The sequence below is a fragment of the Bufo gargarizans genome, chromosome 6 (genome assembly GCF_014858855.1).
Source record: "Bufo gargarizans isolate SCDJY-AF-19 chromosome 6, ASM1485885v1, whole genome shotgun sequence".
NCBI lineage: Eukaryota > Metazoa > Chordata > Amphibia > Anura > Bufonidae > Bufo > Bufo gargarizans.
Genome location: NC_058085.1, coordinates 349,820,045 through 349,846,884, shown reverse-complemented (window position 1 = coordinate 349,846,884; position 26,840 = coordinate 349,820,045). Strand labels below are relative to the sequence as shown.

The following is a 26,840-nucleotide window of genomic DNA, read 5'->3' as shown; positions in this document are numbered from 1 at the left end:
CCATCATTGCTATGTTAAAGATAATACAACTGGATTCGTTCATAATGGATGCAGATGGTTGTATTATCATGACAGAAGCGTTTTTGCTGATCCATGCTGGATCCAGCAAAAAGGCTGGTGTGAAAGTAGCCTAATGAATGTCCTGCTTCCATTCCATTACAAAGTTGGCTGTCTGTGGCCACCACCAGGGGGAGCTCAGATCATAGGAATTAATACCTTTACCATGAACACTGTAGAATTTCTGTACACTGTGTCCTCCTAGTGGCAGCTGAGGGGAAATGCAGTGAATATACCAATGGGAGAAGAAGTTTAGTGCAGGGCCCCCCTTCTTCTGAGCTTCATAGCAGTCGCATGGTCTGTCTCTATGGTAGGTACATCACTGATGGTCAGCCATGTTCACAGCTGCATCCTTTTCTTCCTTGTAGCTGGAGCAGGATTCTATCAACCTTTCATTCTTCATCGAACAAGATATTAAAGTAAAGGACCTGAAACCAGCCATAGTGAAGATCTACGATTACTACGAGACTGGTAAGATGTGTATATAAAACGGTGGAAAGCATTAGCCAGTGGTCAAGTAGTCATGTTAGCAGTGTGGTTGCATTGGGGTTGGTGCCTGCACAGAGCAATATTCATTCCTCTGCCTAGAACAGAGCAAACAGACTGCGCATGTGCTGGTGATGGATCTAGACTGTACTGTGGATTCAGAGCAGCCTATGGATGATGTATGCAACGTCATCCAAGACAGTGAAAGGAAGAGCTTATAATCTAAGTTCCCTATCAGTATGTCTTTGGAGTGTGGAAGAAAACATGAGTACCAGGAGGAAACCCACAAAATACAGGAGAAAATACATAAACTTATAGTAGGAATAATAAGTACAACACAATGTACACTACTCACAAAAAGTTATGAATATTTGGCTTGTGGGTGAAATTTTAGGATGAACCTAAAATGCACTCTAACCTTTACAGTTGACCTTCACTAAACATTTGAATACACATGTCCAACTGTTCAATGTTTCAGTACTTTTTGCACAACTTGCTGTTTTTTAACAAGGAGCTAATGATAAAGTTCAACAGGTGTTTGATCCATAAATCCTGGTTCAATTAGAATTGTTTTTTAAACAGTCCTCCTCATCATGCTGTTCACATTTTGACATCATGAGACCAAGACAGCACCCAACAATTGATCAACAGTACCTCGTCATTGCGAGGCTTCAAGCAGGATGTTCTCAGACAGAAGTGACTACTGAGCTTAGGATACTTTCCCGCTAGCGTTTTTCTTTTCCAGCACTGAGTTCCATCATAGGGGCTCAATACCGGAAAATAACTGACCAGTTTTATCCCCATGCATTCTGAATGGAGAGAAATCCGTTCAGGGTGCATCAGGATGTCTTCAGTTCAGTCACTGAACAGCGTTTTGGATGGAGGAAATACTGCATCATGCTGCGGTATTATCTCTGTCCAAGATGCCGGATCAGTTGCTGGAATGCCGGATCCGACATTAATTTACATTGAAGTGTATTAGTGCCGGATCCGGCATTAAAAATACCGCAATGACGGACCCATCCTTCTGGTCTGCACAGACCGGTAAAAATGTGAAAAAATATATAACGGATCCGTTTCTCCAGATGACATAAAGAGAGACGGATACGTTCTTGCAATGCATTTGTAAGACGGATCCAGATCCTTCTACAAATGCTGTCCGTTTGCATGCAGATTGCTGGATCATCATGCCGGCGACAGAACTGCTTGCCGGATCACTCTGCCGCAAGTGTGAAAGTAGGCTTAGAGTGTCACAGAGTGTCATCAGCAGGTTGTAACAAAGATACATAGAGAGACTGGAAAAGTCTCATAAAGGCATAGAAGTGAACATCCTTTGGCCGCATCCCACACTGATGACCGCTTCATTGTGAACAATACCCTGCAGAACCGGATGATAAATGTCACACAACTCCAAGAACATTTAATGGAAGTGAGAGGCACTAGTGTTGAGCGAGCGCCGCTATGCTCGGCACATCGCAGTGTTTGGTGTGTACTCAAGTACAATTTAATACAATGAAAGTCAATGGGAGACCCGAGCATCAAAACAGGCACCCCCTGCTCTGAAGAAGAGAGGGTGTCTGGTTCATAAAAAAAAGGCTAGAAATTGATGGAAACCCCATCAAAATGGTTTGGAAACAGCATAAGGAGAATGACTGGATGCATCTTGGACTCCTATTACCTATGACATACAATAAACAACCACACAAAGGCTATATGCCAAAAGCCAGGTATGTGCAAGCCAACAATCTTTCCATGAAACAGATAACAGTCAGCATACCTTAGAATGGCAGCCTTGTGCACTATGAGATATTCCAAACCAGCTCTCATCTGACTGAGAGCCAATAAGCCTCAAAGCTGCTTCATATCTGTTGGATGGCTTGGGTGGACCTGCGCACCTAGATCAATATCATTAGGGTGACAAACAGTTTTCTGATTGTCCTAACATAATATTGAAGAAAAGAAGTTGAGAAAATCCAGCTCCACTTAAAAAGGAATAGACGTTTATTCAGCTTGCGGTTAAAAACTCATCCGAGGATACAAAATAGCAGTCTTGTCTAAGCTTTTCGGGCTACTAGAAACAATTTCAGCCCTTCTTCATGGTGTCATGAAGAAAGGGTGAAATTGTTTCTAGTAGCCCGAAAAGCTTAGACAAGACTGCTATTTTGTATCCTCGGATGAGTTTTTAACCGCAAGCTGAATAAACATCTATTCCTTTTTAAGTGGAGCTGGATTTTCTCAACTTCTTTTCTTCATTGCCGCCCGCACCTGACACGGGCTGTCCGTGCTCACAACTAAAGGAAGGGCAGGTGAGAGCTGCTACACTCCTCTTTTTCTATATAACATAATATTGAATAACATTTCTATACAGTTTTGTCATGTAAGCTAATTTGCATAACCATGGGCATATGGGAAAGACATGCAAATGAGCAGAATCTTCCTTGTTTTTTAGCTGAAAAATCATTTCTATGGAAAATTTGCTAAATTCGCTAAAATTTGTAGTTAGAATATACGCGATCTACATTACTCATGAACAACGCAATTCTTAACTTTTTTTTGTGAACCAGACTCTCTCTTCTCTTCTGAGCAGGGGGTGCATGGGGTTCTCCCATTGACTTCCATTGCGCTTGGTAGAGCACACAAGCACTTTGGTGCTCGATCAACACTAAAAGACACATAAGTGTCACGTCAGACCATTCAAAACCATCTATATCAGCATGGTCTGCTTACTAGATGACCTGCAAGGGTACCTGACCACACCACCAGACACAGGCGTCATCGTATTGCATGGGCCAGAAAACATCTATGCTGGAGGAGGGACCAGTGGACCTCTGTGCTGTTCACGCGAAAGTCGATACATGCTGAACAGAAATGATGGCCACCAATGATGTTGGAGACATCAAGGAGAGCGATATGAATCAGCCAATAAGCGAGCATGTTACAAATATAATTAAAAAATTTGATGGACATCCCTTATCTAGACATTATCAACAACACCATGCGGCAAAATTTCGGGGCTCTATTTTTGGAGGCTTGGAAAAAGTGATAGAAGACAAAAGGGGCGGCAACTTTATCAAAAAAATGTCCAGAGCGGAAAGCAGCTGGATATTTAAATTAAACAGCCTAGCCCCCAATGGACTCAATCATGAAATCAAACTTTTTGCCTTCCAGTGAATTTACATAATCTGCATATTGGAGCTGCCTTGGAACTATCCTTTGCGTTCTTTTTCTCTCCCTGTGTGTAATAAGAGCAGGTGTTGCTCTGGCAACCAGGACGTCTATATAACTCCCAGACTTGAAGGGTCAGACCATCCCTGATGAAGGACCCCGACGGTTCAGAAATGCTGGAGACTCGGGTACCTCAAATGGTATTGAAAACCTATGGGATCAGCTGAGTCGCTGTGTAGAGGCTTGTAACTCTGTTCCCCAGGGCCGCCCCTTAAAGAAGAGAGGGATGCCATGCCTCAGCAGACAATAAGTCGACTTGTGAACAGCATGAGACATCATTGCCAAGCTGTAATTGATGCTCAAGGCCCTATGACAAGTTTTGAGACATTGACATTGTTTGTGGGGGTATACCCATCACTGTTTTTGGCTTTTGTTTCAATAAATTGTTTGAGATAAGGAAATCACTATTGCTGCTTCTACTTAAATGCCCAACTTTCATGATATAATATCATTGTAGCGAGAACTTTTTACGCTTTCCATAAATTTCACCCGAAAGCAAAATGTCGTTATTTTTTTGTGAGTAGTGTAGAGTTTGCTCCAGAATAGATATATTTTTGGGAAGACAAAACAGACATCTCAGAAGTGACAGGCTCTCTTTAAGCAGAAAATAATATTCCTCATCTCAAGCTTATTCGGCTGTGTCCATATCTGTGTCGTAGGCTAGGAGTCTCTGTCATGGATTCCGCACATAAAGCTAAAGAGAGTAGCACAGCATGATGCACTATTTTGTTCCGTAAAATTCCAGGAAACCTAATAAACTCCATTAAAGTCAGCGGAGTTCGTAAAGGCAGTGCTAGTGTCGGCCTTTTGACAGATCAGGATCATTCTTTTTGTTATTATGCTCCTATAACAAAGCAGCAAAATGGAAATTCCATCAAACAATGACGGTATATGATCAGTGAACAATATTGTACAATTATGCCCCATTATAAAGTCTGATCACTCAATATGGGTATTTAACAAGTAAGGGTGGGTTCGCATTTGCGATATAGAATTCTGTTATAATGGAATAAAACTGAATTTTAGGACAGAATGCCAAACGGAAGCCTTTAATACATGTCTATGGCCACAAATAACGGTTCAGTTTTGTTCCGTTCTACATAACGGAAAAAATAGTCTTGTTGACAGGAGCAAAATGGAATGCCTCTTAAAGGCTTCTGTTTTACATTCTGTCCTAAAATTCCATTGTATTTCATTATAACTGCTATAACAGAACCCTATAACGGAATTCCATAACGCAAAGGCGAACCCGCTCTTACTGGTTCTTGGTGCATACCAGCAATGTGATATTCCATTGTTAGAAGCTTAAATCTTTTTTGCATTTACAAAGTGGTAAAGTTTCTTTTTTTAATACTTTCTTATATTTCAGATGAACATGCAGTTACAGAATACAATTCCCCTTGCAGCGGAGAAGACAAAAGTAACACAAATCAAGGTACGGTAGCAAAAGAAGAATATAGAAGTTTTGTTTAGTTTTTACTTAAAGGGGTTGTCTCACTTCAGCAAATATAATCTATCATGGAGACATAGTGAATACAAGGCATTTACAATCCACCCTGCAATCCACAAGCGATGGTCGTGCTTTCACACTATAGAAAAAAGCTCTGGCCTCTCTGACTGTGAGAGCGCGCATAGGCTCCCACTTTTTCCTATAGTGTTCAAGCACGACCACCGCTACTGAATTACAGGGAAGTTGTAAGCCCTGGAAATTAAGCAGAATTGCTTAATTTTTTACTTCATATTCACTATAGAAATACATTTAGTATTTGGTTGGAGAAAAGTGTATGTCCCTGCACCAAACTTATCATCCAGTCTGAGCCCCTGTGATAAATCTGGTGCAGGCCTGGACAACTTGTCTAAGCTTACGCCATCTTTAGAATTAGTAAATCAGGGCCAATATGTCTCTCAAGATATAAATTGAGACTATTTCTGAGGTAAATTTACTGTGCAAATGCAACATTATATTTTGTATTAGTCAATATTGTCAGCTAGTTATTGTCAGTTGCTGATACCATTTGGGCAGACTTACCAAAACTGTCAAAAAGAAAACTTGTCTTGTTGTCAATAGCAACCAATCAGAGCCCATCTCTCATTTTACCAGAGCAGTTTAAAGAATGAAAGCAGTGATTGGTTCCTATGGGCAACAAAGACCGTTTTGATATATGAGGCCCACTGACTTCTTTTCTGCTGATGAAAAATACCTGACGTCTTGATGATGAGGAATAACATAAGGAATTATAAGGAATTATTTTTCAGTTTCATAAGATGGCTCTGACATATTCACTTTTATTCCAGGCACAGAATCCAAAAATTAAAGACGATGGATCACTATAATGTGATCGTAATGATGAGAGGTCTACAGTCTTCAGTAAAGAAGATCCATTCTAGATCCATTGTAGAAAACCTAAATAAATATAATCTTTACAGTTATATCCAAAAGATCTAATATCAATGTGTTCTCTCTAATGTAAGACAATTCTGACTCCAAAGATGCCATAACATCCTTCCTGCCATCTGTTATCCAGATATGGCCACCAGTTACAGAAATGGATAATGGAGCTTAAAGGGGTTCTTTGGGAATTTAGAAAATGAAAATATCTAAATATTACTTTATCCTAAATATATTCCCAAATACCTTTCATTAGTTATAATGGCTTGTTTTGTCCAGGGAGCAATCAGTAGGAGAAATAAAATGGCCGCCGTCCTATTAGTACACACAAAACCTGTCCTAATCGCACAGAAGTTACTGAGCCAAAGAGCTGTCTCATCCTCCTCTCTGCTCTGCTTGTCAGGGATTATGAACTTGAATACAGCTGATAAGATCTTAAGCTGAATCTCTGTAGGAATGAAGTTCATGAGAAGACATGAAGTACAGAGAGGACGGACAGGACAGACTGTGGTAATGTGAGGATTAGAGATGAGCGAAGTTTTCAAAAATTTGATTCAGACGTTTCACAGAATTTTCCCCAAAAATGTACTTCAATGTGTATTGCAGCAACATGCATAGCTAGTCCTTTCTGGTAGTGAAACAGTTACCTTGCATCAGTATGCCAGGCAGGTCACATACAGTATATGGATGTGCGTGCATTGACGTGCATCCCTATTAGGCTCAGTTCACCCTTCACTTATTTGCTCATTTATGCTCCAAAATACAGAACCGGGCAGATCTTTTCATGATATCTTATTTGAGAGTAGGATTGGCTTCTGATTTTGGCTCACTATGCAGTAAGTGCTGGAATTACTGTAACTGACCAAATAACAAGTGTGAATTTAGCCTTACAGGTCAATGTTAGTGTCGGGTATAATGTACTTAACTGTGCATTGGCCCAAGATTCTACTATAGAGCAATCTCTTTTAACAATGTCTGCTGTTTCCACATAGATTGCTAGAGAACCTGGGGTGTCCACATTGATTAACATATAAGCTATTGTGTTACCCACTCAAACTCCACTATAGAGTGAAAGAGCTGTCTCATTTAACACCGTCTCCTGTTTCCACATAGATTGCTTGAGAAGCTGGTGTGTAACACACTGATACAAGTAGTGGCACCATGCCAGAGTGAAGAGGGTGTCAGCAGTAAGTTTGTGTTGATGTCACTGTTTATTTTTCCCTTCTTATGATCTGTCAGAAGAGCAACCCACCAGAAACAGATCCTTTCTTTTCAGCATCAGCCATCACATGGTCAGTATTTGGTAAATAATTGATCAGTATTGGTAAGGTAAAAAAAAAAACAGAAGTGGGTCCAAAATAGTGATGATGTGAAGGAAGTATTTGCATGTCTTCTGTGTTATGGACCCACTCCTGCTTTTGGCTTTCAAATCATGAGAAAATCCTGATGCAAAACACTGACTGTGGGATAGATGCCTTATGGATACTCAAAAGAAAGGATCTGTTGTGGTTTTCATTTTTCAGTTCTTCTGACAGATCAGGAGAACGTCAAAATATACTGTGATGTCAACAACGCCAAACAGTGACACTAGTAGCCCCGTCACAGAGTGGTGAGAGTGGCAACAGCAAGAGTAGTCCACACAGTTGTCCAGTCACAGAGTGGTGAGGGTGGCAACAGAATGAGAAGTCAACATAGTGGCCCAGTCAGAGAGTGGTAAGGGTGCCAACAGCATGAGGAGTCATCATAGTGGCCCAGTCAGAGAGTGGTGAGAGTGGCAACAGCATAAGGGGTCAACATAGTGGCCCCGTCACAGAGTGGTGCGGGTGAAAAGAGCAGTGACAGTAACAGCTCAAGATGGTGGCAGTAGGAGAAGATGGCAGCAGGTGTGTCGCATCAGACAGATGGCAGCGTCAGAATAATAAAGCACGTGGCCAGGAGTAATGGGCCATTTTTCACAATGTTTTGGTGTGGCTGCCAGAATAATCTAGTCTGATGGGTCAGGCACTGGTGTGTGTGGAAATCCTGGCTGATCCATGCCTCTCATAATTTCTGTTGAAAGGTGATTTTCTCTTTGGAGTAACTATGCCTCCCACTGCACTAAACACCTGTCATGGTCTTACCTTCTGGCTGTCTCCTTTGTTTGACATGTGCTGGCGGCCATCTTGGTTTCTGGGTCTCTTGTAGCCTCCTACCCTGCGGCTTCTCCCTCCCACTGGGAGGAGCTGGATGCCCAGCTCATATATATAGGAGGTCTGTGGCTTCAGTTCCCTGCTTGGTCCTCCTGTGTGCACATGCTTCTAAGACTGCTGCTGCTTCTGGTTCCTGATCCCGGCTTCGTCTGACTACCCTTCCGGTTCCTGATCCTGGCTTCGTCTGACTACCCTTCCGGTTCCTGATCCTGGCTTCGTCTGACTACCCTTCCGGTTCCTGATCCTGGCTTCGTCTGACTACCCTGCTGGTTCCTGATCCAGGCTTCGTCTGACTACCCTTCTGGTTCCTGACCTCTGGCTTCGCAAGACCCTGCCTCGGTTTAGCCATCCGTTTGGACTTTTGCCTTACAGCTTTATTGTCAATAAAGCCTTCTTCTTTTCCACTTATCTCTGTTGTACGTCTGGTTCATGGTTCCCTGACATTAGGACCAAGCCATGAATTCTGACGGCACAGGGCCATCCTCGCTACCTACGCTGGTTGCCAGACTTGATCAGCAGGATCACCTGTTGGGTCGGTTCGCTGTGGCGTTGCAAACCCTGCTTGAACGCACGGCTCATTTAGCTTCCGTTGCCGATGGGTCGGTTGTCGCTCCTGGGCCCGCTCCTACTGCCGCTCCGGTTGTTGCGCCAGAATCTACCCCGACACCTGTTGCTGCGCCTGCGGTGTTTCGGGGTATGACCGGTTCTGCCCCCCTTCCACAGCGCTTTGGGGGGAGAGCCAACTCAGTGCCGAGGTTTACTTAACCAGGTGGGCATTTATTTTGAGTTGCTGCCACATGCCTTTCCCACTGAGAGATCAAAGGTGGGCTTCTTGATCTCGCTGCTCTCGGACAAGGCCTTGGCCTGGGCCAGCCCTTTATGGGAGAACAACAATCCGGTGGTTGCCGAGTTTTCCGGTTTTGTTGCTTCTCTTCGAAAGGTATTCGATGTGCCGGCTCGTGCTGCCTCTGCTGCGAAGCTCCATATGTCCATCAGACAGGGTTCACGATCCGTAGCTGAATACGCCATTGAGTTTCGTACCCTGGCAGCAGAGGTGGGCTGGAATAATGAGGCTCTGGTCGCTGCTTTCTCTCATGGTCTCTCGGATGCCTTGAAGGATGAGGTTGCAGCTAAGGACCTACCAGTGGAGCTCGAGTCTCTTATTTCTTTCCTGATTTTGATTGACACCAGACTCAGGGAGAGACCTTCCTTTAAGGAGAGCCTGCGGAGGCCTTCTAACAGATTGGCGCCTACGTTTGCTGTCCCACCCGTGCCTCCCTCTCCTCCCACGCCTCCTGGGGATGACTTGTCTGGGGGTGAACCCATGCAGCTGGGGTTTGCTCGCCTGTCCGAGGGAGAGAGGGCACTCCGGAGACGCGAGGGCCGATGCATGTACTGTGGTCTCGGTGGGCATTTTCGGTTGGCATGCCCGAACCGTCCGGGAAACGCTCGCACCTGAGATCCTGTCGGGGGCAGATCTTGGGTGGAGTCTCCTCGTCCCCGGTTTCCCGCGTTGACAAACCACTGATTACTGTTGTCCTCTCCTGGGTCGGGGGCTCGGTGACGACCCAGGCGTTGGTGGACTCTGGTGCTGGTGGTTTGTTCATTGATAGTGTGTTCGCCGCCGCCAAATCCATTCCTCTGCAGCCTCGAGGTTCCCCACTGGCTCTTGAGGCGATAGACGGCAGACCCCTTCTGCCGCCACACGTCACTCATGAGACCCTTCCAGTGGGGATGGGCATTGGTGCCGTTCACAGAGAGTCGGTCTGTCTCCAGGTTATTTCGTCTCCACACTACTCGGTGGTCCTGGGGTACCCCTGGCTCCAGAAGCATAATCCGACTTTCGATTGGAGATCAGCCAAGATCCTCTCGTGGTCACCGCAGTGTGGGGCTAGTTGCATCCATGGGCCTGTCAAGTTGCTGTGTACTTCCTCGGACTCTCTGTTGCCTCCTGAATACGAGGAGTACCGGGATGTATTCGATAAGGGGCGTGCGGTTGCCCTACCTCCGCACCGCCCATACGATTGTGCCATAGAGTTACAATCTGGTGCCGTTCCTCCTCGTGGCAAAGTCTATCCACTGTCGGTAGCGGAGAATGAGGCCATGGAGGAGTACGTGAGGGAGGCGCTTTCACGCGGACACATTCGCAAATCCTCGTCCCCGGCAGGGGCTGGATTTTTCTTTGTGAAAAAGAAGGGCGGTGAGTTGAGGCCTTGCATCGATTACAGGGGTCTCAATCGCATCACGATCAAGAACGCTTACCCGATACCCTTGATTTCCGAGCTGTTCGATCGCCTCAAAGGGGCCACGGTCTTTACCAAACTCGACCTGAGGGCGGCATATAACCTGGTAAGGATCAAGGCGGGCGATGAGTGGAAGACCGCGTTTAACACCAGGACCGGTCATTATGAATCCTTGGTTATGCCCTTTGGGTTGTGCAATGCGCCCGCAGTCTTCCAGGAATTCATCAACAATGTTTTCCGTGACCTGTTGCAGCAGTGTGTGGTGGTCTATTTGGATGACATCTTGGTATATTCTGAATCCATGGAGGCCCACATTCTGGATGTCAGACGAGTGTTGCAACGGTTACGAGAGAACAAGCTGTTCGGTAAGCTTGAGAAATGCGAATTTCACCGATCCCAGGTAACCTTCTTAGGTTACATCATTTCCGCTGAGGGGTTCTCCATGGATCCTGAGAAGGTTTCGGCTGTCTTACAGTGGCCCCAGCCCAGTGGTCTTCGTGCCCTGCAGCGCTTTTTGGGCTTCGCCAATTATTATCGGAAGTTCATCAGGGACTTTTCCATGCTAGCCAAGCCTCTCACGGATCTGACCAGGAAGGGCAGTAATCCCCAGGTCTGGCCGCTCGAGGCCATCCGAGGTTTTGAGGCTCTAAAGTCCGCCTTTGTGTCGGCTCCGATTCTGTCGCATCCCAACCCTGGGTTGCCTTTTGTCCTCGAGGTGGACACGTCTGAGACGGGAGTAGGCGCCCTCCTGTCTCAGCGTAGAACACCAGAGGGTCCTCTGCTTCCTTGTGGGTTTTACTCCCGGAAACTGTCGTCCGCGGAGTGCAACTATCAGATTGGTGACAGGGAGTTATTGGCCATCGTGCAGGCCCTTAAAGAATGGAGGCACTTGCTCGAGGGCTCGGTGGTTCCGGTTCTCATCCTGACGGACCACAAGAATCTGACCTACCTCTCTGAGGCCAAGAGATTGACACCACGTCAGGCCAGATGAGCTCTGTTCTTGTCACGTTTTAATTACGTGGTTTCCTACCTACCCGGTTCCAAGAACATCAGAGCGGATGCTTTATCACGGCAGTACTCCGAGCTGTCCGGGGAGGAGTCGATTCCGACTTCGGTCATACCTCCGAATCAGATCCTGGCCGCTATTCGCACCAGCCTGACCTCTCCCCTGGGTGAGCAGATTTTGGCGGCTCAATCTGGTGCTCCCTCTGGGAGACCCAACGGCAGATGTTTTGTGCCTGAGGAGTTACGCACTCGGTTGTTGCGAACCTACCATAACTCCAAGGCCGCGGGGCATCCTGGAAAGAATCAGCTGTCCTGGGCTGTTTCACGTCTGTTCTGGTGGCCTTCTCTACGCTCTGACATCGCCGCATATGTAGCGGCATGCTCCGTTTGTGCCCAGAGTAAGTCCCCTCGGCACCGTCCGTTGGGCCTTTTGCAACCCATAGCCACCGGGGAGCGTCCATGGTCACACCTGGGGATGGATTTCATTGTGGACCTCCCTGCATCTCGAGGTCATACGGTCATTCTCATGATTGTGGATCGGTTTTCCAAAATGTGCCACTGTGTTCCTCTCAAGAAGTTACCCTCTGCACAAGAGTTGGCACGATTTTTGCCAGGGAGGTCTTCTGGTTGCACGGTTTGCCCAAGGAGATTGTGTCGGATCGGGGGAGTCAGTTTGTGTCCAGGTTCTGGCGCTCCTTTTGCTCCCAGTTGGGGATTCATCTCTCTTTCTCCTCGGCCTACCACCCTCAGTCCAATGGGGCCGCAGAACGATCCAATCAGGCCTTGGAGCAATTCCTTCGTTGCTATGTCTCCGATCACCAAGACAATTGGGTTGACCTCCTGCCTTGGGCGGAGTTTGCCAGGAACACGGCGGTGAACTCTTCCTCTGGGACGTCTCCCTTCATGGCCAATTATGGGTTCCAACCTGCCGTGTTACCGGAGGTATTCTCTCCCCAGGATGTCCCGGCTGTGGAGGATCACCTTTCCGTCCTACGTGCTTCTTGGGTACAGATCCAGAGGTCCCTTGAGGTCTCTACGCAGCGCCAGAGACTCCAGGCTGATCGCAGACGAGCGCCCGCTCCTTCCTACCAGGTCGGAGACCGCGTATGGTTGTCCACCCGCAACCTCAACCTTCGAGTGCCCACTCCCAAGCTGGCGCCTCGCTTTGTTGGTCCCTTCCGAGTGCTTCGCAGGGTAAACCCGGTAGCCTATGCCCTTGCGCTTCCTCCTGGCATGCGGATCTCCAACGTGTTTCATGTCTCCCTGTTGAAGCCACTGGTGTGTAATCGTTTTACTTCCTCGGTTCCTCGGCCTCGTCCGGTCCAAGTGGGCAATCGTGAGGAGTATGAGGTGAGCAATATCCTGGACTCATGCCTGGTCCGCGGTCGGGTGCAGTTTTTGGTCCATTGGCGTGGTTATGGTCCAGAGGAGCGTTCCTGGGTTCCCTCCGCAGATGTCCATGCTCCTGCCTTGCTCCGAGCCTTCCACGCACGCTTCCCTCAGAAACCGTTCTTTACTCCGCGGAGGAGGGGCCCTTGAGGGGGAGGTACTGTCATGGTCTTACCTTCTGGCTGTCTCCTTCGTTTGACATGTGCTGGCGGCCATCTTGGTTTCTGGGTCTCTTGTAGCCTCCTACCCTGCGGCTTCTCCCTCCCACTGGGAGGAGCTGGATGCCCAGCTCATATATATAGGAGGTCTGTGGCTTCAGTTCCCTGCTTGGTCCTCCTGTGTGCACATGCTTCTAAGACTGCTGCTGCTTCTGGTTCCTGATCCCGGCTTCGTCTGACTACCCTTCCGGTTCCTGATCCTGGCTTCGTCTGACTACCCTTCCGGTTCCTGATCCTGGCTTCGTCTGACTACCCTTCCGGTTCCTGATCCTGGCTTCGTCTGACTACCCTGCTGGTTCCTGATCCAGGCTTCGTCTGACTACCCTTCTGGTTCCTGACCTCTGGCTTCGCAAGACCCTGCCTCGGTTTAGCCATCCGTTTGGACTTTTGCCTTACAGCTTTATTGTCAATAAAGCCTTCTTCTTTTCCACTTATCTCTGTTGTACGTCTGGTTCATGGTTCCCTGACAACACCCACTCTGATGCCACACTACTGACTGGTCAGGAAAGCTTGCCCAGGGCAAAACTCGACTTGTTGCGGCTGCAATTCAAGTTTGGCTGCCCAGTAGTCCAGGAGATCTTGGATCTGACAGAGTACACTCCAAGTATGCCACCACCTGCAGGTTCTGCTCCATGTCCTGGTGCTGCTGGGTGGTTTCTTCAGTAGGTCGGTGAAGAAAAGTGCTCATTAGAGATTCAAGACTTAAGTTGCTGCTGATGGAGCTGGTGCTGCTCCTGCCCCCCCCTCCCCCCCTCCAAAAGTCATGGAAGTGTAGCGTGAGTGCAGAGGGTTCCACGGTCAGACCTTCATGAGGATGGGCAATGGCTCACATAGGCAGCGACTAACTGACTACATAGGATGTCTCGATAGTAGTTGAGTTCATCCTCCCTCTAAGCAGGTGGAAAAAAGATGCCCATTTTGGACCGGTAGCGAGGGTCTAACATGGTGGAGAACCAGTAGTCATTCCTCTGCAAAATGGGTATAATGTGGCTGTAACTACACATGCAACTCTGCATGCATCGCATGCATCTGGCCATTTGCCCGAGGGAATCAGAGGGACTCCCTGCCCCCATATCCACTGCATACTGCCACAGTGTGTCGGGGTCATCTTCCTAGTCTTCCTCAACGCCCTCCATCTCCTAATGCTCCTCTCCTGTCACTTGTCCAGATAAACCACCTTGTATACATTGCTTGAGTGTGAACGTCCTTCTCCTCATCCTCCTACTCCTCTAGTTCATGAGATGTAGGCACACATCTCCTGTCCCCTGGCAAGACAGATTTATCAGCATCTGCTCCAGGACAGAAGGAGTGGAATGAAATTATTGATTCTGGCGTAGTCCTGGCAGCTGACAAATAAAATGCTCTCCTCAAAGGGCCTGAGAAAATGGCAGGTGTCGCGCACGAGTTACGACTGGCTAACGTCAAAGTTACACAGGGGAATACTCCTATCCACCTGCATGATCAAGAAATTGTTCACAACCTTCCTCTGCTCATATAGTCGGTCCAACATGTGGAGGGTGGAGTTGCAACGTGTGGAACCGTGGCATATGGAATGATGTTGGGGAAAACCAGTCTGTCTTTGCAGCTCAAGAAGGGCATGTTTTGCAGGGTAAGAGTGGCTGTAGTGCATGCAAAGTTTCCTGGCCATTTTCAAGATGTCTTGCAGTTGGGTGGAAGACTTCAGGAACCACTTTACAACCAGATTAAAGACGTGCGCAGGGTGCATGGGTCAGCCCTCCTTGACACAGCGCCTGCAGAATGTTCTTCCCGTTATCAGTGACTATGGTTCCGATCTTCTATTGGCAAGGAGGTAGCCAGGATTCGATTTCTTGTTGAAGGACGGGGGGCAGTACCTCTCCGGTGTGACTCAGGCAGGTCAGGCACAGAACAGCGTGACACCTCTGTGCTCTACATAGGTGGCATGCTGGAGGACCACTCCAAACAGTGCTTACATTGGATGCTGAGGACAAGGTTGAGGAAGAGGATGCAGAGGAGGACATTGGCACAGGAAAGACACCTTGAGAATGCAGAGGCGGCATTGCTATCAAATGGCTAAGCTGCTGGTGTTCCTGGGCAGGAACCACATTTACCCAGTGGGCCTTAAAGGACAGAAACCACATGGAAAGGGAGGGACTGTAGTAACAGCAACTTGTCCAGGAGCACATTCAGCTTCTGCATCGTTGGATGAGTGCACGCGTGCTGTTGCTTTTTTGCAATCGACTCGGTGATCAACTGCTGGCGAAATGAGTGCTACTTTCACACTTGCGTTCGGGGTTCCGCTTGTGAGTTCCGTTTGAAGGCTCTCACAAGCGGCCCCGAACGGATCCGTACAGCCCCAATGCATTCTGAGTGGATGCGGATCCGCTCAGAATGCATCAGTATGGCACAGTTTGGCCACCGTTCCGCTCTGCAGACCGACACCCGAACGCAGCTTGCAGCGTTCGGGTGTCCGCCTGGCTGTGCGAAGCCAAACGGATCCGTCCTGACTTACAATGCAAGTCAATGGGGACGGATCCATTTGACGTTGACACAATATGGTGCAATTGCAAACAGATCCGTCCCCCATTGACTTTCAATGTAAAGTCAGGAGTCTCTATTAATATACCATCGGATCTGAGTTTTCTCCAATCCGATGGTATATTTTAACTTAAAGCGTCCCCATCACCATGGGAATGCCTCTATGTTAGAATATACCATCGGATTTGAGTTAGATTGTGAAACTCAGATCCAACAGTATATTCTAACACAGATGCGTTCCCATAGTGATGGGGACGCTTCAAGTTAGAATATACTGAGAAGTGTGTAATAACTGCCCCCTGCTGCCTGGCATCTAATCTCTTACAGGGGGGTGTGATCTGCACAATAAACCCCTCAGGTGCCGCACCCAAGGGGTTAATTGTGCGTATCATAGCCCCCTGTAAGAGATCAGGTGCTGCCAGGCAGCAGAAGGCCGACCCCCCTCCCTCCCCAGTTTTACATTTATCTGTGGCCAGTGTGGTTCCCCCCCCTCCCTCCCCAGTATTATATTCATTGGTGGCCAGTGCAGCCCCCCTCCCTCCCCAGTATTATATTCATTGGTGGCCAGTGCGGCCCCCCTCCCTCCCCAGTATTATATTTATTGGTGGCCAGTGCGGCCCCCCTCCCTCCTTCCCCAGTATTATATTCATTGGTGGCCAGTGCGGCCCCCCCTCCCTTCCCAGTATTATATTCATTGGACGCTACTGCAGTTCTGGCTGCCATGGTTACTTAGCAATTTTAGAAGCATCATACTTACCTGCGATGTCTGTGACCGGCCGGGGGCTCCTCCTACTGGTAAGTGAAAGGTCTGTGCGGCGCATTGCTTATAGCACAGACCTTTCACTTACCAGTAGGAGGAGCGCCCGGCCGGTGACAGACATCGCAGGTAAGTATAATGCTTCTACAATTGCTAAGTAACCATGGCAGCCAGGACTGCAGTAGCGTCTTGGCTGCCATGGTAACCGATCTGAGCCCCAGCGATTAAACTGGGACTCCGATCGGAACTCTCCGCTGCCACCAATGATGGGGGGTGATTTTAATTGGGGGGGAGGGGAGGCCGCACTGGCCACCAATGAATATAATACTGGGGAGGGAGGGAGGGGGGCCGCACTGGCCACCAATGAATATAATACTGATGAGGGAGGGAGGGGGGCCGCACTGGCCACCAATAAATATAATACTGGTGGGGGAGGGAGGGGGGCCGCACTGGCCACCAATGAATATAATACTGGGGAGGGAGGGGGGGCCGCACTGGCCACCAATGAATATAATACTGGGGAGGGAGGGAGGGGGGCCGCACTGGCCACAAATGAATTTAAAACTGGGGAGGGAGGGGGGTCTGGCCCCTGCTGCCTGGCAGCACTTGATCTCTTACAGGGGGCTATTATACGCACAATTAACCCCTCACGTGCGGCACATAAGGGGTTAATTGTGCAGATCACAGCCCCCTGTAAGAGATCAGGTGCTGCCAGGCAGCAGGGGGAAGTCATGTACACAGTTCTTTTAGTATATTCTAACTTGAAGCGTCCCCATCACTTTTGGGAACGTCTCTGTGTTAGAATATACTGTCGTATCTGAGTTTTCACGAAGTGAAAAATCAGATCTGAAAGAAAGTTATGTAGACGGATCCGTTCTGAACGGATGCAAGCGTTTGCATTATAGGAGTGGATCCATCTGTGCAGACACCAGACGTATCCGCTCCGAACGCAAGTGTGAAAGTAGCTTTAAAAGGAGGAGGAGGAGCATCAGGACCAGTAGATGATGTGAAGGAAAAACAGCTACCTTCTGCTGAGGTGGTAGAGCCTTGACTGCTGGAAAAGGGGTGCAGACCGGTAGGAGATGTCTCAGGCTGTACCACAACATTAGCACCGCGAGTTTCCCAGACGACTTTATGGTGACACTCCATGTGTTGACGCAGGGCACCCTGGCCACACTTTAACTTTTGCCCACAGTTTATACATACGGCCGCGCTGACGTCCTCCGGCGACTTGATAAAAAGTGAGTATGGCTTTTTACCCCCACTACTCTGTGCTGACTGCCTCTATGAAACCATGTCCCGCTAGTTGTTTCCTGACAGGTACGCTCCTGAGTAGCAGATGGTCTACCCTGGGCACGTTTGTTCCAGATCTCACACTGCTTCCACTCTGCTGGCTCACAGCCACGCCCAGACCCTTCTGGCTGAGCCGCACATTGCATCCCTGCTGCTGTCTCACAGGCAAACTGCCACTCTCATTCCTTGATAATGATGATGAACCCCCTTTTCACTCAGCTCCCACATGCGATCAGCTACATCATCATCCACTACTGTCTGCACGTCACTGATGTCACCCTCACCAGTCTCATGGCCGCATCCCCAACCATTCACAACACCTGCTCCCATGTGACTCTCATCGTTGCTACTTGTCCGCGGTACAGGAGGAAGCAGAGGATCTCTCCTCCAAATTTGGGCTGGGCAGTAGCTGCTGACTGTCTTCAATAAGCTTGTCCTCTCTGAAAAGTGGAGCAGAGCCGACAGTATACAATACTTCCCAAGCAGAAGGAGCAGAAAAAGAATGAGGCAGGTTCAGGACAGGTGAGAGCACAGGTAGGGGCACACATGCCGACTAAGCGTGGTGTCAGAGGAACCCACTGGCTGGGGGTGTCTGATGTCAGTTGAGATGATGTTGAAGAACGATTCAACCATTCAAGGACAGGTGGGTTGCTAGTCAAAACACGACCCCTGGATGACATTGGCACCTCTGGCTGCGACTGCTGCATACCACCCCCTCTTCTTTTGCTACTACTTCTGCCAGCTCTAAAAACATTTTTGCCACTGCCCATTCCCTTGAAAGGCCCTGGAACCTGTCTGCCGGATATACTGTGCTGTAACAGTAACTGTATGTGTAAAGCAGCAGTAGTATTAGACCACTTTTTCACCCCAATTACAGAATCAAGGCGTTAAGGAATTACTTATCTATAAAACAATGTGGACACCCCAATAGCAGTAGTATTAGACCACATTTTCACCACAATTACAGAATCAAGGCGTTATAGAACAATGTGGACACCCCAATTAGAGATTAAGGGCGTTATAGAATACCTTATCTATTAACCAAGGGGTCACTGTTCAATTAATCCCTGCACTCTCCCTATACTGTGTAAAAAGTCTCCCTAAGATCTCCCTACACTGTCCCTGCGCTGTCCCTGAACTCTCCCTATCCAATATTATACAATTAAAGGCTTTCTTAATCACTGTCCCTATCGCTTGTCACGTCTCTCCCTATACTCAGTTCACAGTAAAATGGTGGAGACCGGGCGGGATGAGGATTTTATAGGGCTGTGACATCACAGGGGCTGGTTAGCTGCTGAATGGCTGTCTGCATGGCATTATGGGTGATCTGCGTGGCCGGTCTTCTTACTTTCACTTTGTAACATGTGTAGCTGCCATTTTAGGAATAAATCGATTTGTTACCACAAAGCGACAGGAAATTCGTATTTGGTGCAAATCAAATTTTTCCTAAACTTCAGATCGAATTCCACTTCTTCAGCTTCGATTCGCTCAACACTAGTCATGATATGGTAATGAAGACTGCATACAAGTGCTGCTGCTCATCAGCGACATCCCCACCTCCTCTCTGTACTTCATGTCTCCTCATGAACTCCATTCCCACATATTAAACTGTATTCAGGATCATAAAACCTGACATGTAGAGCAGAGAGGCGGATGAGGTAGGTGTTAGAGCTCAGTGTTGTAATTTGTCCTCCTGTGTGATTACATAGTAACATAGTAACATAGTACATAAGGCCGAAAAAAGACATTTGTCCATCCAGTTCGGCCTGTCATCCTGCAAGTTGATCCAGAGGAAGGCAAAAAAAAAACCTGTGAGGTAGAAGCCAATTTTGCCCACTTTAGGGGATTAAAAAATTCCTTCCCGACTCCAATCAGGCAATCAGAATAACTCCCTGGATCAACGACCCCTCTCTAGTAGCTATAGCCTGTAATATTATTACACTCCAGAAATACATCCAGGCCCCTCTTGAATTCCTTTATTGTACTCACCATCACCACCTCCTCAGGCAGAGAGTTCCATAGTCTCACTGCTCTTACCGTAAAGAATCCTCTTCTATGTTTGTGTACAAACCTTCTTTCCTCCAGACGCAGAGGATGTCCCCTCGTCACAGTCACAGTCCTGGGGACAAATAGATGATGAGAGAGATCTCTGTACTGACCCCTGATATATTTATACATAGTAATTAGATCTCCCCTCAGTTGTCTTTTTTCTAAAGTGAATAATCCCAATTTTGATCATTTTTAGGGTACTGTAGTTCCCCTATTCCAGTTATTACTTTAGTTGCCCTCCTCTGGACCCTCTCCAGCTCTGCTATGTCTGCCTTGTTCACAGAAGCCCAGAACTGTACACAGTACTCCATGTGTGGTTTAGGACAGGTTTTGTGTGTACTAGTAGGACGACAGCCATTTTATTTCCCCTGATGATTGCTCCCTAAACAAAACAAGCCATTATAACTAATGAAAGGTATTTGGGAATATATTAATAAAAAAGTCATATTTAAAAGGGTTCTGCACTTTCATTTAACTGATGATCTATCTTCTGGATAGATCATCAGCTTCTGATCGGCGGGGGTCCCGGGTGTCAGTAAAGTCCAAGACCAACCTTGGTTAAATGATCAACCTGGAATTAAGCCCCTTTTAAAAGTACCCTGTCCTTAAAGGGGTTCTCCAAGAATTAAGAAAATGAAAATACTTAAAGGGGTTTTGCACTTTCATTTAACTGATGATCTATCCTCTGGATAGATCATCAGCTTCTGATCGGCGGGGGTCCGACACCCGGGACCCCTGCCGATCAGCTGTTTGAGAAGGCAGCGGTGCTCCAGCAGCGCAGCGGTCTTCTCACTGTTTACCGCCGGCCCACTGACGTCACGACTAGTATCAACTTGCGTGGGCGGGGCTAAGCTATATTCGAGTGAACAGAGCCTAGCCCCGCCCACGCTAGTGGATACTAGTCGTGACGTCAGTGGGCCAGCGGTAAACAGTTTTTAAAGTTTCACCTGTATGTATCAGAACTAATAAGTCAGAGCAGCTGGAATTGTGTCTTCTTTGGAAGATGTTTCACTTGTCACCCAGCTGACTTTGGCCTCATGCACACGACATGAAAGTCAATGGGTCCACGAAAAAAAACGGAAAACGGCACAACGGCCACGGATGCACACAACGGTCGTGTGCATGAGGCCTTTCTCAGTTCCCTAATTGAGAAAGCCAGTCTGATGACTAGTGAAATGTCTTCAAGAGAAAATGCAAATCCAATTGCTCTGACTTAACTGCTTCCCGACCGCAGGGATGCGTCCTGGCGGCGGCCGATTCATTCCTCCTGGACGCATATACGCGTCATCTCGCGAGACGCGAGATTTCCTGTGAACGCGCGCACACAGGCACGTGCGTTCACAGGAACTGCAGGTAAGCGAGTGGATCTACAGCCTGCCAGCGGCGAGCGTTCGCTGGCAGGCTGTAGATACTATTTTTTTAACCCCTAACAGGTATATTAGACGCTGTTTTGATAACAGCGTCTAATATACCTGCTACCTGGTCCTCTGGTGGTCCCTTTTGTTTGGATCGACCTCCAGAGGACACAGGTAGCTGTGTAAAGTACCACCAAACACAACTACACTACACTACACCCCCCCTGTCACTTATCAACCCCTTATGAACCCCTGATCACCCCATATAGACTCCCTGATCACCCCCCTGTCATTGATCACCCCCTGTCATTGATCACCCCCCTGTCAGGCTCCGTTCAGATGTCCGTATGATTTTTACGGATCCACGGATACATCTATCGGATCCGCGAAACACATACGGACGTCTGAACGGAGCCTCCAGGGGGGTGATCATCAATGACAGGGGGGTGATCACCTCATATACACTCCCTGATCACCCCCTGTCATAGATCACCCCCCTGTCATTGATCACCCCCCTGTAAGGCTCCATTCAGACGTCCGTATGTGTTTTACAGGTCCACGGATGCATGGATCGGATCGCAAAACACATACGGACGTCTGAATGGAGCATTACAGGCGGGTGATCAATGACAGGGGGTGATCACCTCATATAGACTCCCTGATCACCCCCCTGTCATTGATCACCCCCCTGTAAGGCTCCATTCAGACGTCCGTATGTGTTTTACGGATCCACGGATACATGGATCGGATCCGCAAAACGCGTACGGACGTCTGAATGGAGCCTTACAGGGGGGTGATTAATGACAGGGGGGTGATCACCCCATATAGACTCCCTGATCACCCCCTGTCATTGATCACCCCTCTGTCATTGATCACCCCCCTGTAAGGCTCCATTCAGACGTCCGTATGTGTTTTACGGATCCATGGATCCGATCCGCAAAACACATACGGACGTCTGAATGGAGCCTTACAGGAGGGTGATCAATGACAGGGGGGTGATAACCCCATATAGACTCCCTGATCACCCCCCTGTTATTGATCACCCCCCTGTAAGGCTCCATTCAGACGTCCGTATGTGTTTTACGGATCCACGGATCTATGGATCGGATCCGCAAAGCACATACGGACGTCTGAATGGAGCCTTACAGGGGGGTGATCAATGACAGGGGGGTGATCAACCCATATAGACTCCCTGATCACCCCCCTGTCATTGATAACCCCCCTGTAAGGCTCAATTCAGACATTTTTTTTGTCACAAGTTAGCGTAAATATTTTTTTTTTTTTTTTTTTTTTCTTACAAAGTCTCATATTCCACTAACTTGTGACAAAAAATAAAATCTCACATGAACTCACCATACCCCTCACGGAATCCAAATGCGTAAATTTTTTTAGACATTCATATTCCAGACTTCTTCTCACGCTTTAGGGCCCCTTAAATGCCAGGGCAGTATAAATACCCCACATGTGACCCCATTTTGGAAAGAACGCACCCCAAGGTATTCAATGAGGGGCATGGCGAGTTCATAGAAGATTTTTTTTTTTTGGCACAAGTTAGCGGAAATTAATTTTTTTTTGTTTCTTCTCACAAAGTCTCCCTTTCCACTAACTTGGACAAAAAGTTAAATCTTTCATGGACTCAATATGCCCCTCAGCGAATACCTTGGGGTGTCTTTTTTCCGAAATGGGGTCACATGTGGGGTATTTATACTGCCCTGGCATTTTAGGGGCCCTAAAGCGTGAGAAGAAGTCTGGGATCCAAATGTCTAAAAATGCCCTCCTAAAAGGAATTTGGGCCCCTTTGCGCATCTATGCTGCAAAAAAGTGTCACACGTGGTATCGCCGTACTCAGGAGAAGTTTGGCAATGTGTTTTGGGGGGTCATTTTACATATATCCAAGCTGGGTGAGATAAATATCTCGGTCAAATGCCAACTTTGTATAAAAAAATTGGAAAAGTTGTCTTTTGACGAGATATTTCTCTCACCCAGCATGGGTATATGTAAAAAGACACCCCAAAACACATTGCCCAACTTCTCCTGAGTACGGCGATACCACATGTGTGACACTTTTTTGCAGCCTAGGTGGGCAAAGGGGCCCACATTCCAAAGAGCACCTTTCGGATTTCACGGGTCATTTTTTACACATTTTGATTTCAAACTACTTCTCATGCATTTGGGCCCCTAAAATGCCAGGGCAGTATAACTACCCCACAAGTGACCCCATTTTGGAAAGAAGACAACCCAAGATATTCCGTGAGGGGCATGGCGAGTTCATAGAATTATTATTTTTTTTGGCACAAGTTAGCGGAAATTGATTTTTTTTAGTTTATTCTCACAAAGTCTTACTTTCCGCTAACTTGGGACAAAAATTTCAATCTTTCATGGACTCCATATGCCCCTCAGCGAATACCTTGGGGTATCTTCTTTCCAACATGGTGTCATTTGTGGGGTGTTTGTACCGCCCTGGCATTTGAGGGTCTCCGCAATCATTACATGTATGGCCAGCATTAGGAGTTTCTGCTATATTCCTTATATTGAGCATACAGGTAATGAGATTTTTTTTTTCCGTTCAGCCTCTGGGCTGAAAGAAAAAATGAACGGCACAGATTTCTTCATTCACATCGATCAATGTGGATGAAAAAATCTCTGCCAAAAAAAAAAAAAGGAGGAGAAAGGCGTCTGCCAGGACACAGGAGCTCCGCCCAACATCCATACCCACTTAGCTCGTATGCCCTGGCAAACCCGATTTCTCCATTCACATCAATCGATGTGGATGAATAAATCATTGCCGGGATTTATTATTATTATTTTTGTATACAAAGTGTTTGCCAAAGCATATGAACACCGCCGCCTCCTCAGCTCATATGCCTCGGCAAACGTATCTTTTACTGCAGAGGAGAAATCTTGTCTTGCAGCGCCGCATACACTGACTTTTGTGTAATATGACAGCAGCGCAATGCTTCTGTCAGAATGCACATCAGTGCTGCAGCTAGTCGATCGGTTGGTCCACCTGGAAGGTAAAAAAACAAGTCAAAAAAGAAAAAACCAGGCCGCAACGCAATACATTTTATTAACTTTATAATAACATTTGAACATAAACTTTATTTAACTTTTTGAACTGAACGTTAACTTTTTTGCTTACCGGTGATTTTTTTTTGTTTTTGTTTTTTTACCTTTATAGGACAAACCTCTCCTTCCCTATGGGGCAATGTGCAAAGCGCAAATCGCCCAAAGATGTGGCGAAGTACATTATGCACTTTTTCCCAGGTGAAAGGAGAGGTTTGCAGCAGCTCTGTGTGAATGGGCCCTAATAGCCCTGTGTGCCTGTCCTGTGAGATGCAATCCCTATGCTAAGTGTACCTGTGTGTGTGGTACTTCCGGAAACACTCCCCTAAGCATAGGGCAGGGTGGTCAGGGCAGTCAGGACAGAAATAGCGGGTGTCACGCCTTATTCCACTCCTGCTACAGACACGACATTTTTTTCGTGGTGGCGGTCGGTTTGAGGTACCAGCAATGACACTGGGGAAATGTCGCTCGTGTAGACGGCTCACTACACTGGTGGATGGGGCCACGGAACCTCCTGGATACAGGAGGTTCTTGATGATCTCTTCCTGAAATTTGAGTAAGGATCCTGTTCTCCCAGCCTTACTGTGGAGAACAAAACTATTATATACAGCCAATTGAATTAAATATACAGACACCTTCTTATACCAGCGTCTGGTCCTGCAGGAAAGGAGATAAGGAGCCAACATCTGGTCATTGAAGTCCACCCCTCCCATGAGCGAATTATAGTTGTGGACACAGAGGGGCTTTTCAATGACACTGGTTGCTCGTTCAATTTGGATTGTCGTGTCTGCGTGAATGGAGGAGAGCATGTAAACGTCACGCTTGTCTCTCCATTTCACCGCGAGCAGTTCTTCATTACACAAGGGAGCCCTCTCCCCCCTTGCAAGACGGGTGGTAACGAGCCGTTGGGGGAAGCCTCTGCGACTAGGTCGCGCGGTGCCACAGCAGCCAATCTGTTCTAGGAACAAATGCCTGAAGAGGGGCACACTTGTGTAGAAATTGTCCACATAAAGATGGTACCCATTGCCAAATAAGGTCGACACCAAGTCCCAGACTGTCTTCTCACTGCTCCCCAGGTAGTCAGGGCAACCGACCGGCTCCAGGGTCTGATCTTTACCCTCATAGATCCGAAATTTTTGGGTATAGCCTGTGGCCCTTTCACAGAGCTTATACAATTTGACCCCATACCGGGCGCGCTTGCTTGGGATGTATTGTTTGAAGCCAAGGCGCCCGGTAAAATATATAAGGGACTCGTCTACGCAGATGTTTTGCTCAGGGGTATACAAATCTGCAAATTTGGTGTTGAAGTGGTCTATGAGGGGCCGAATTTTGTGGAGCCGGTCAAAGGCTGGGTGGCCTCTGGGACGGGAGGTGCTGTTATCACTAAAGTGCAGGAAACGCAGGATGGTCTCAAATCGTGTCCTGGACATGGCAGCAGAGAACATGGGCATGTGATGAATTGGGTTCGTGGACCAATATGACCGCAATTCATGCTTTTTGGTTAGACCCATGTTGAGGAGAAGGCCCAGGAAAATTTTAAATTCGGAAACTTGGACGGGTTTCCACCGGAAAGACTGGGCATAATAGCTTCCCGGGCTGGCGGCTATAAATTCAGTGGCATATCGGTTTGTTTCTGCCACAACTAAGTCCAAGAGCTCCGCAGTCAAGAACAGCTCAAAAAATCCCAGGGTCGAACCGATCTGAGCTATCTCAACCCGAACTCCAGACTGGGCGGTGAAAGGGGGAACTAATTTTGCGGCTGAAGTTGGGGACTGCCAATCAGGGTTTGCCAGCACCTCAGGGACTCTAGGAGGTCTACGGGCCTGTCTGTGCGGTGACTGCGATGGGGTAACTATTGCACGTGCCACCGTACCAGCTTCAACTGCCCTTCTGGTGCTCGCCACTTCACCATGTTGTACGGCAGTGCTGGTACTAGGTCCAGGATGGGCTTCGCTGCTGGTGTATGCCTCACCACGTAATCCTACAGCGCCAGCCCCACTCTGCTGTCCTTGAAGCGGATCCTGCGCAACCTGTGGTCTAGCAACACGGGGCCAGGTACGCCTGGTGCTATCAGGGACCTCAACCTCCTCATCCGAACTTTGGGTCAGACTGCTACTGCTTTCTACAGGTTCATATTCTGACCCGCTGGATTCGTCAGATGAGGGTTCCCATTCCTCATCCGACTGGGTCAGAATCCTGTAGGCCTCTTCAGAAGAATACCCCTTGTTTGCCATTTGGTCAACTAAATTTAGGGGGTATTCCCTGAGATTACCCAAGAAAAAAAGCAAGCCTGTCTTACAAATGGTAGGCTAGCGAAGTACCGGAGGCCGCTGCGGTTGATAAAAAATATCAAAACTGATTTTTTTATCGACGCAGCGCTTGTAAAGTGATTGTGCAGTGATCAGAAGAAAAAAAAAATGTTGACACTGCGGTGGGGCGGGCGTGGGTGAACGCACGAGTTGGCAACCGATCAGGCCTGATCGGGCAAACACTGCGTTTTGGGTGGAGGGTGAGCTAAGGTGACACTAATACTATTATAGATCTGACTGATCAGTTATGATCACTTACAGATACTATAAAAGTACAAATGCTGATTAGCGATACG

General features: G+C 47.6%; 1 protein-coding gene across 1 annotated transcript in view; it reads left to right on the top strand.

Moving 5' to 3' along the window:
- The window catches only part of LOC122940825 (alpha-2-macroglobulin-like), a 154,347-nt gene extending 148,149 nt beyond the window's left edge, over nt 1-6,198 (top strand). The window contains exons 34-36 of the mRNA XM_044297611.1: nt 426-528; nt 5,138-5,203; nt 6,064-6,198. Of these exons, the coding sequence (XP_044153546.1) occupies nt 426-528; nt 5,138-5,203; nt 6,064-6,083 (189 nt within the window). The 3' untranslated portion in view covers nt 6,084-6,198. The remainder of the gene's footprint in view (nt 1-425; nt 529-5,137; nt 5,204-6,063) is intronic.
- The last annotated feature ends 20,642 nt before the right edge of the window (nt 6,199-26,840 follow it).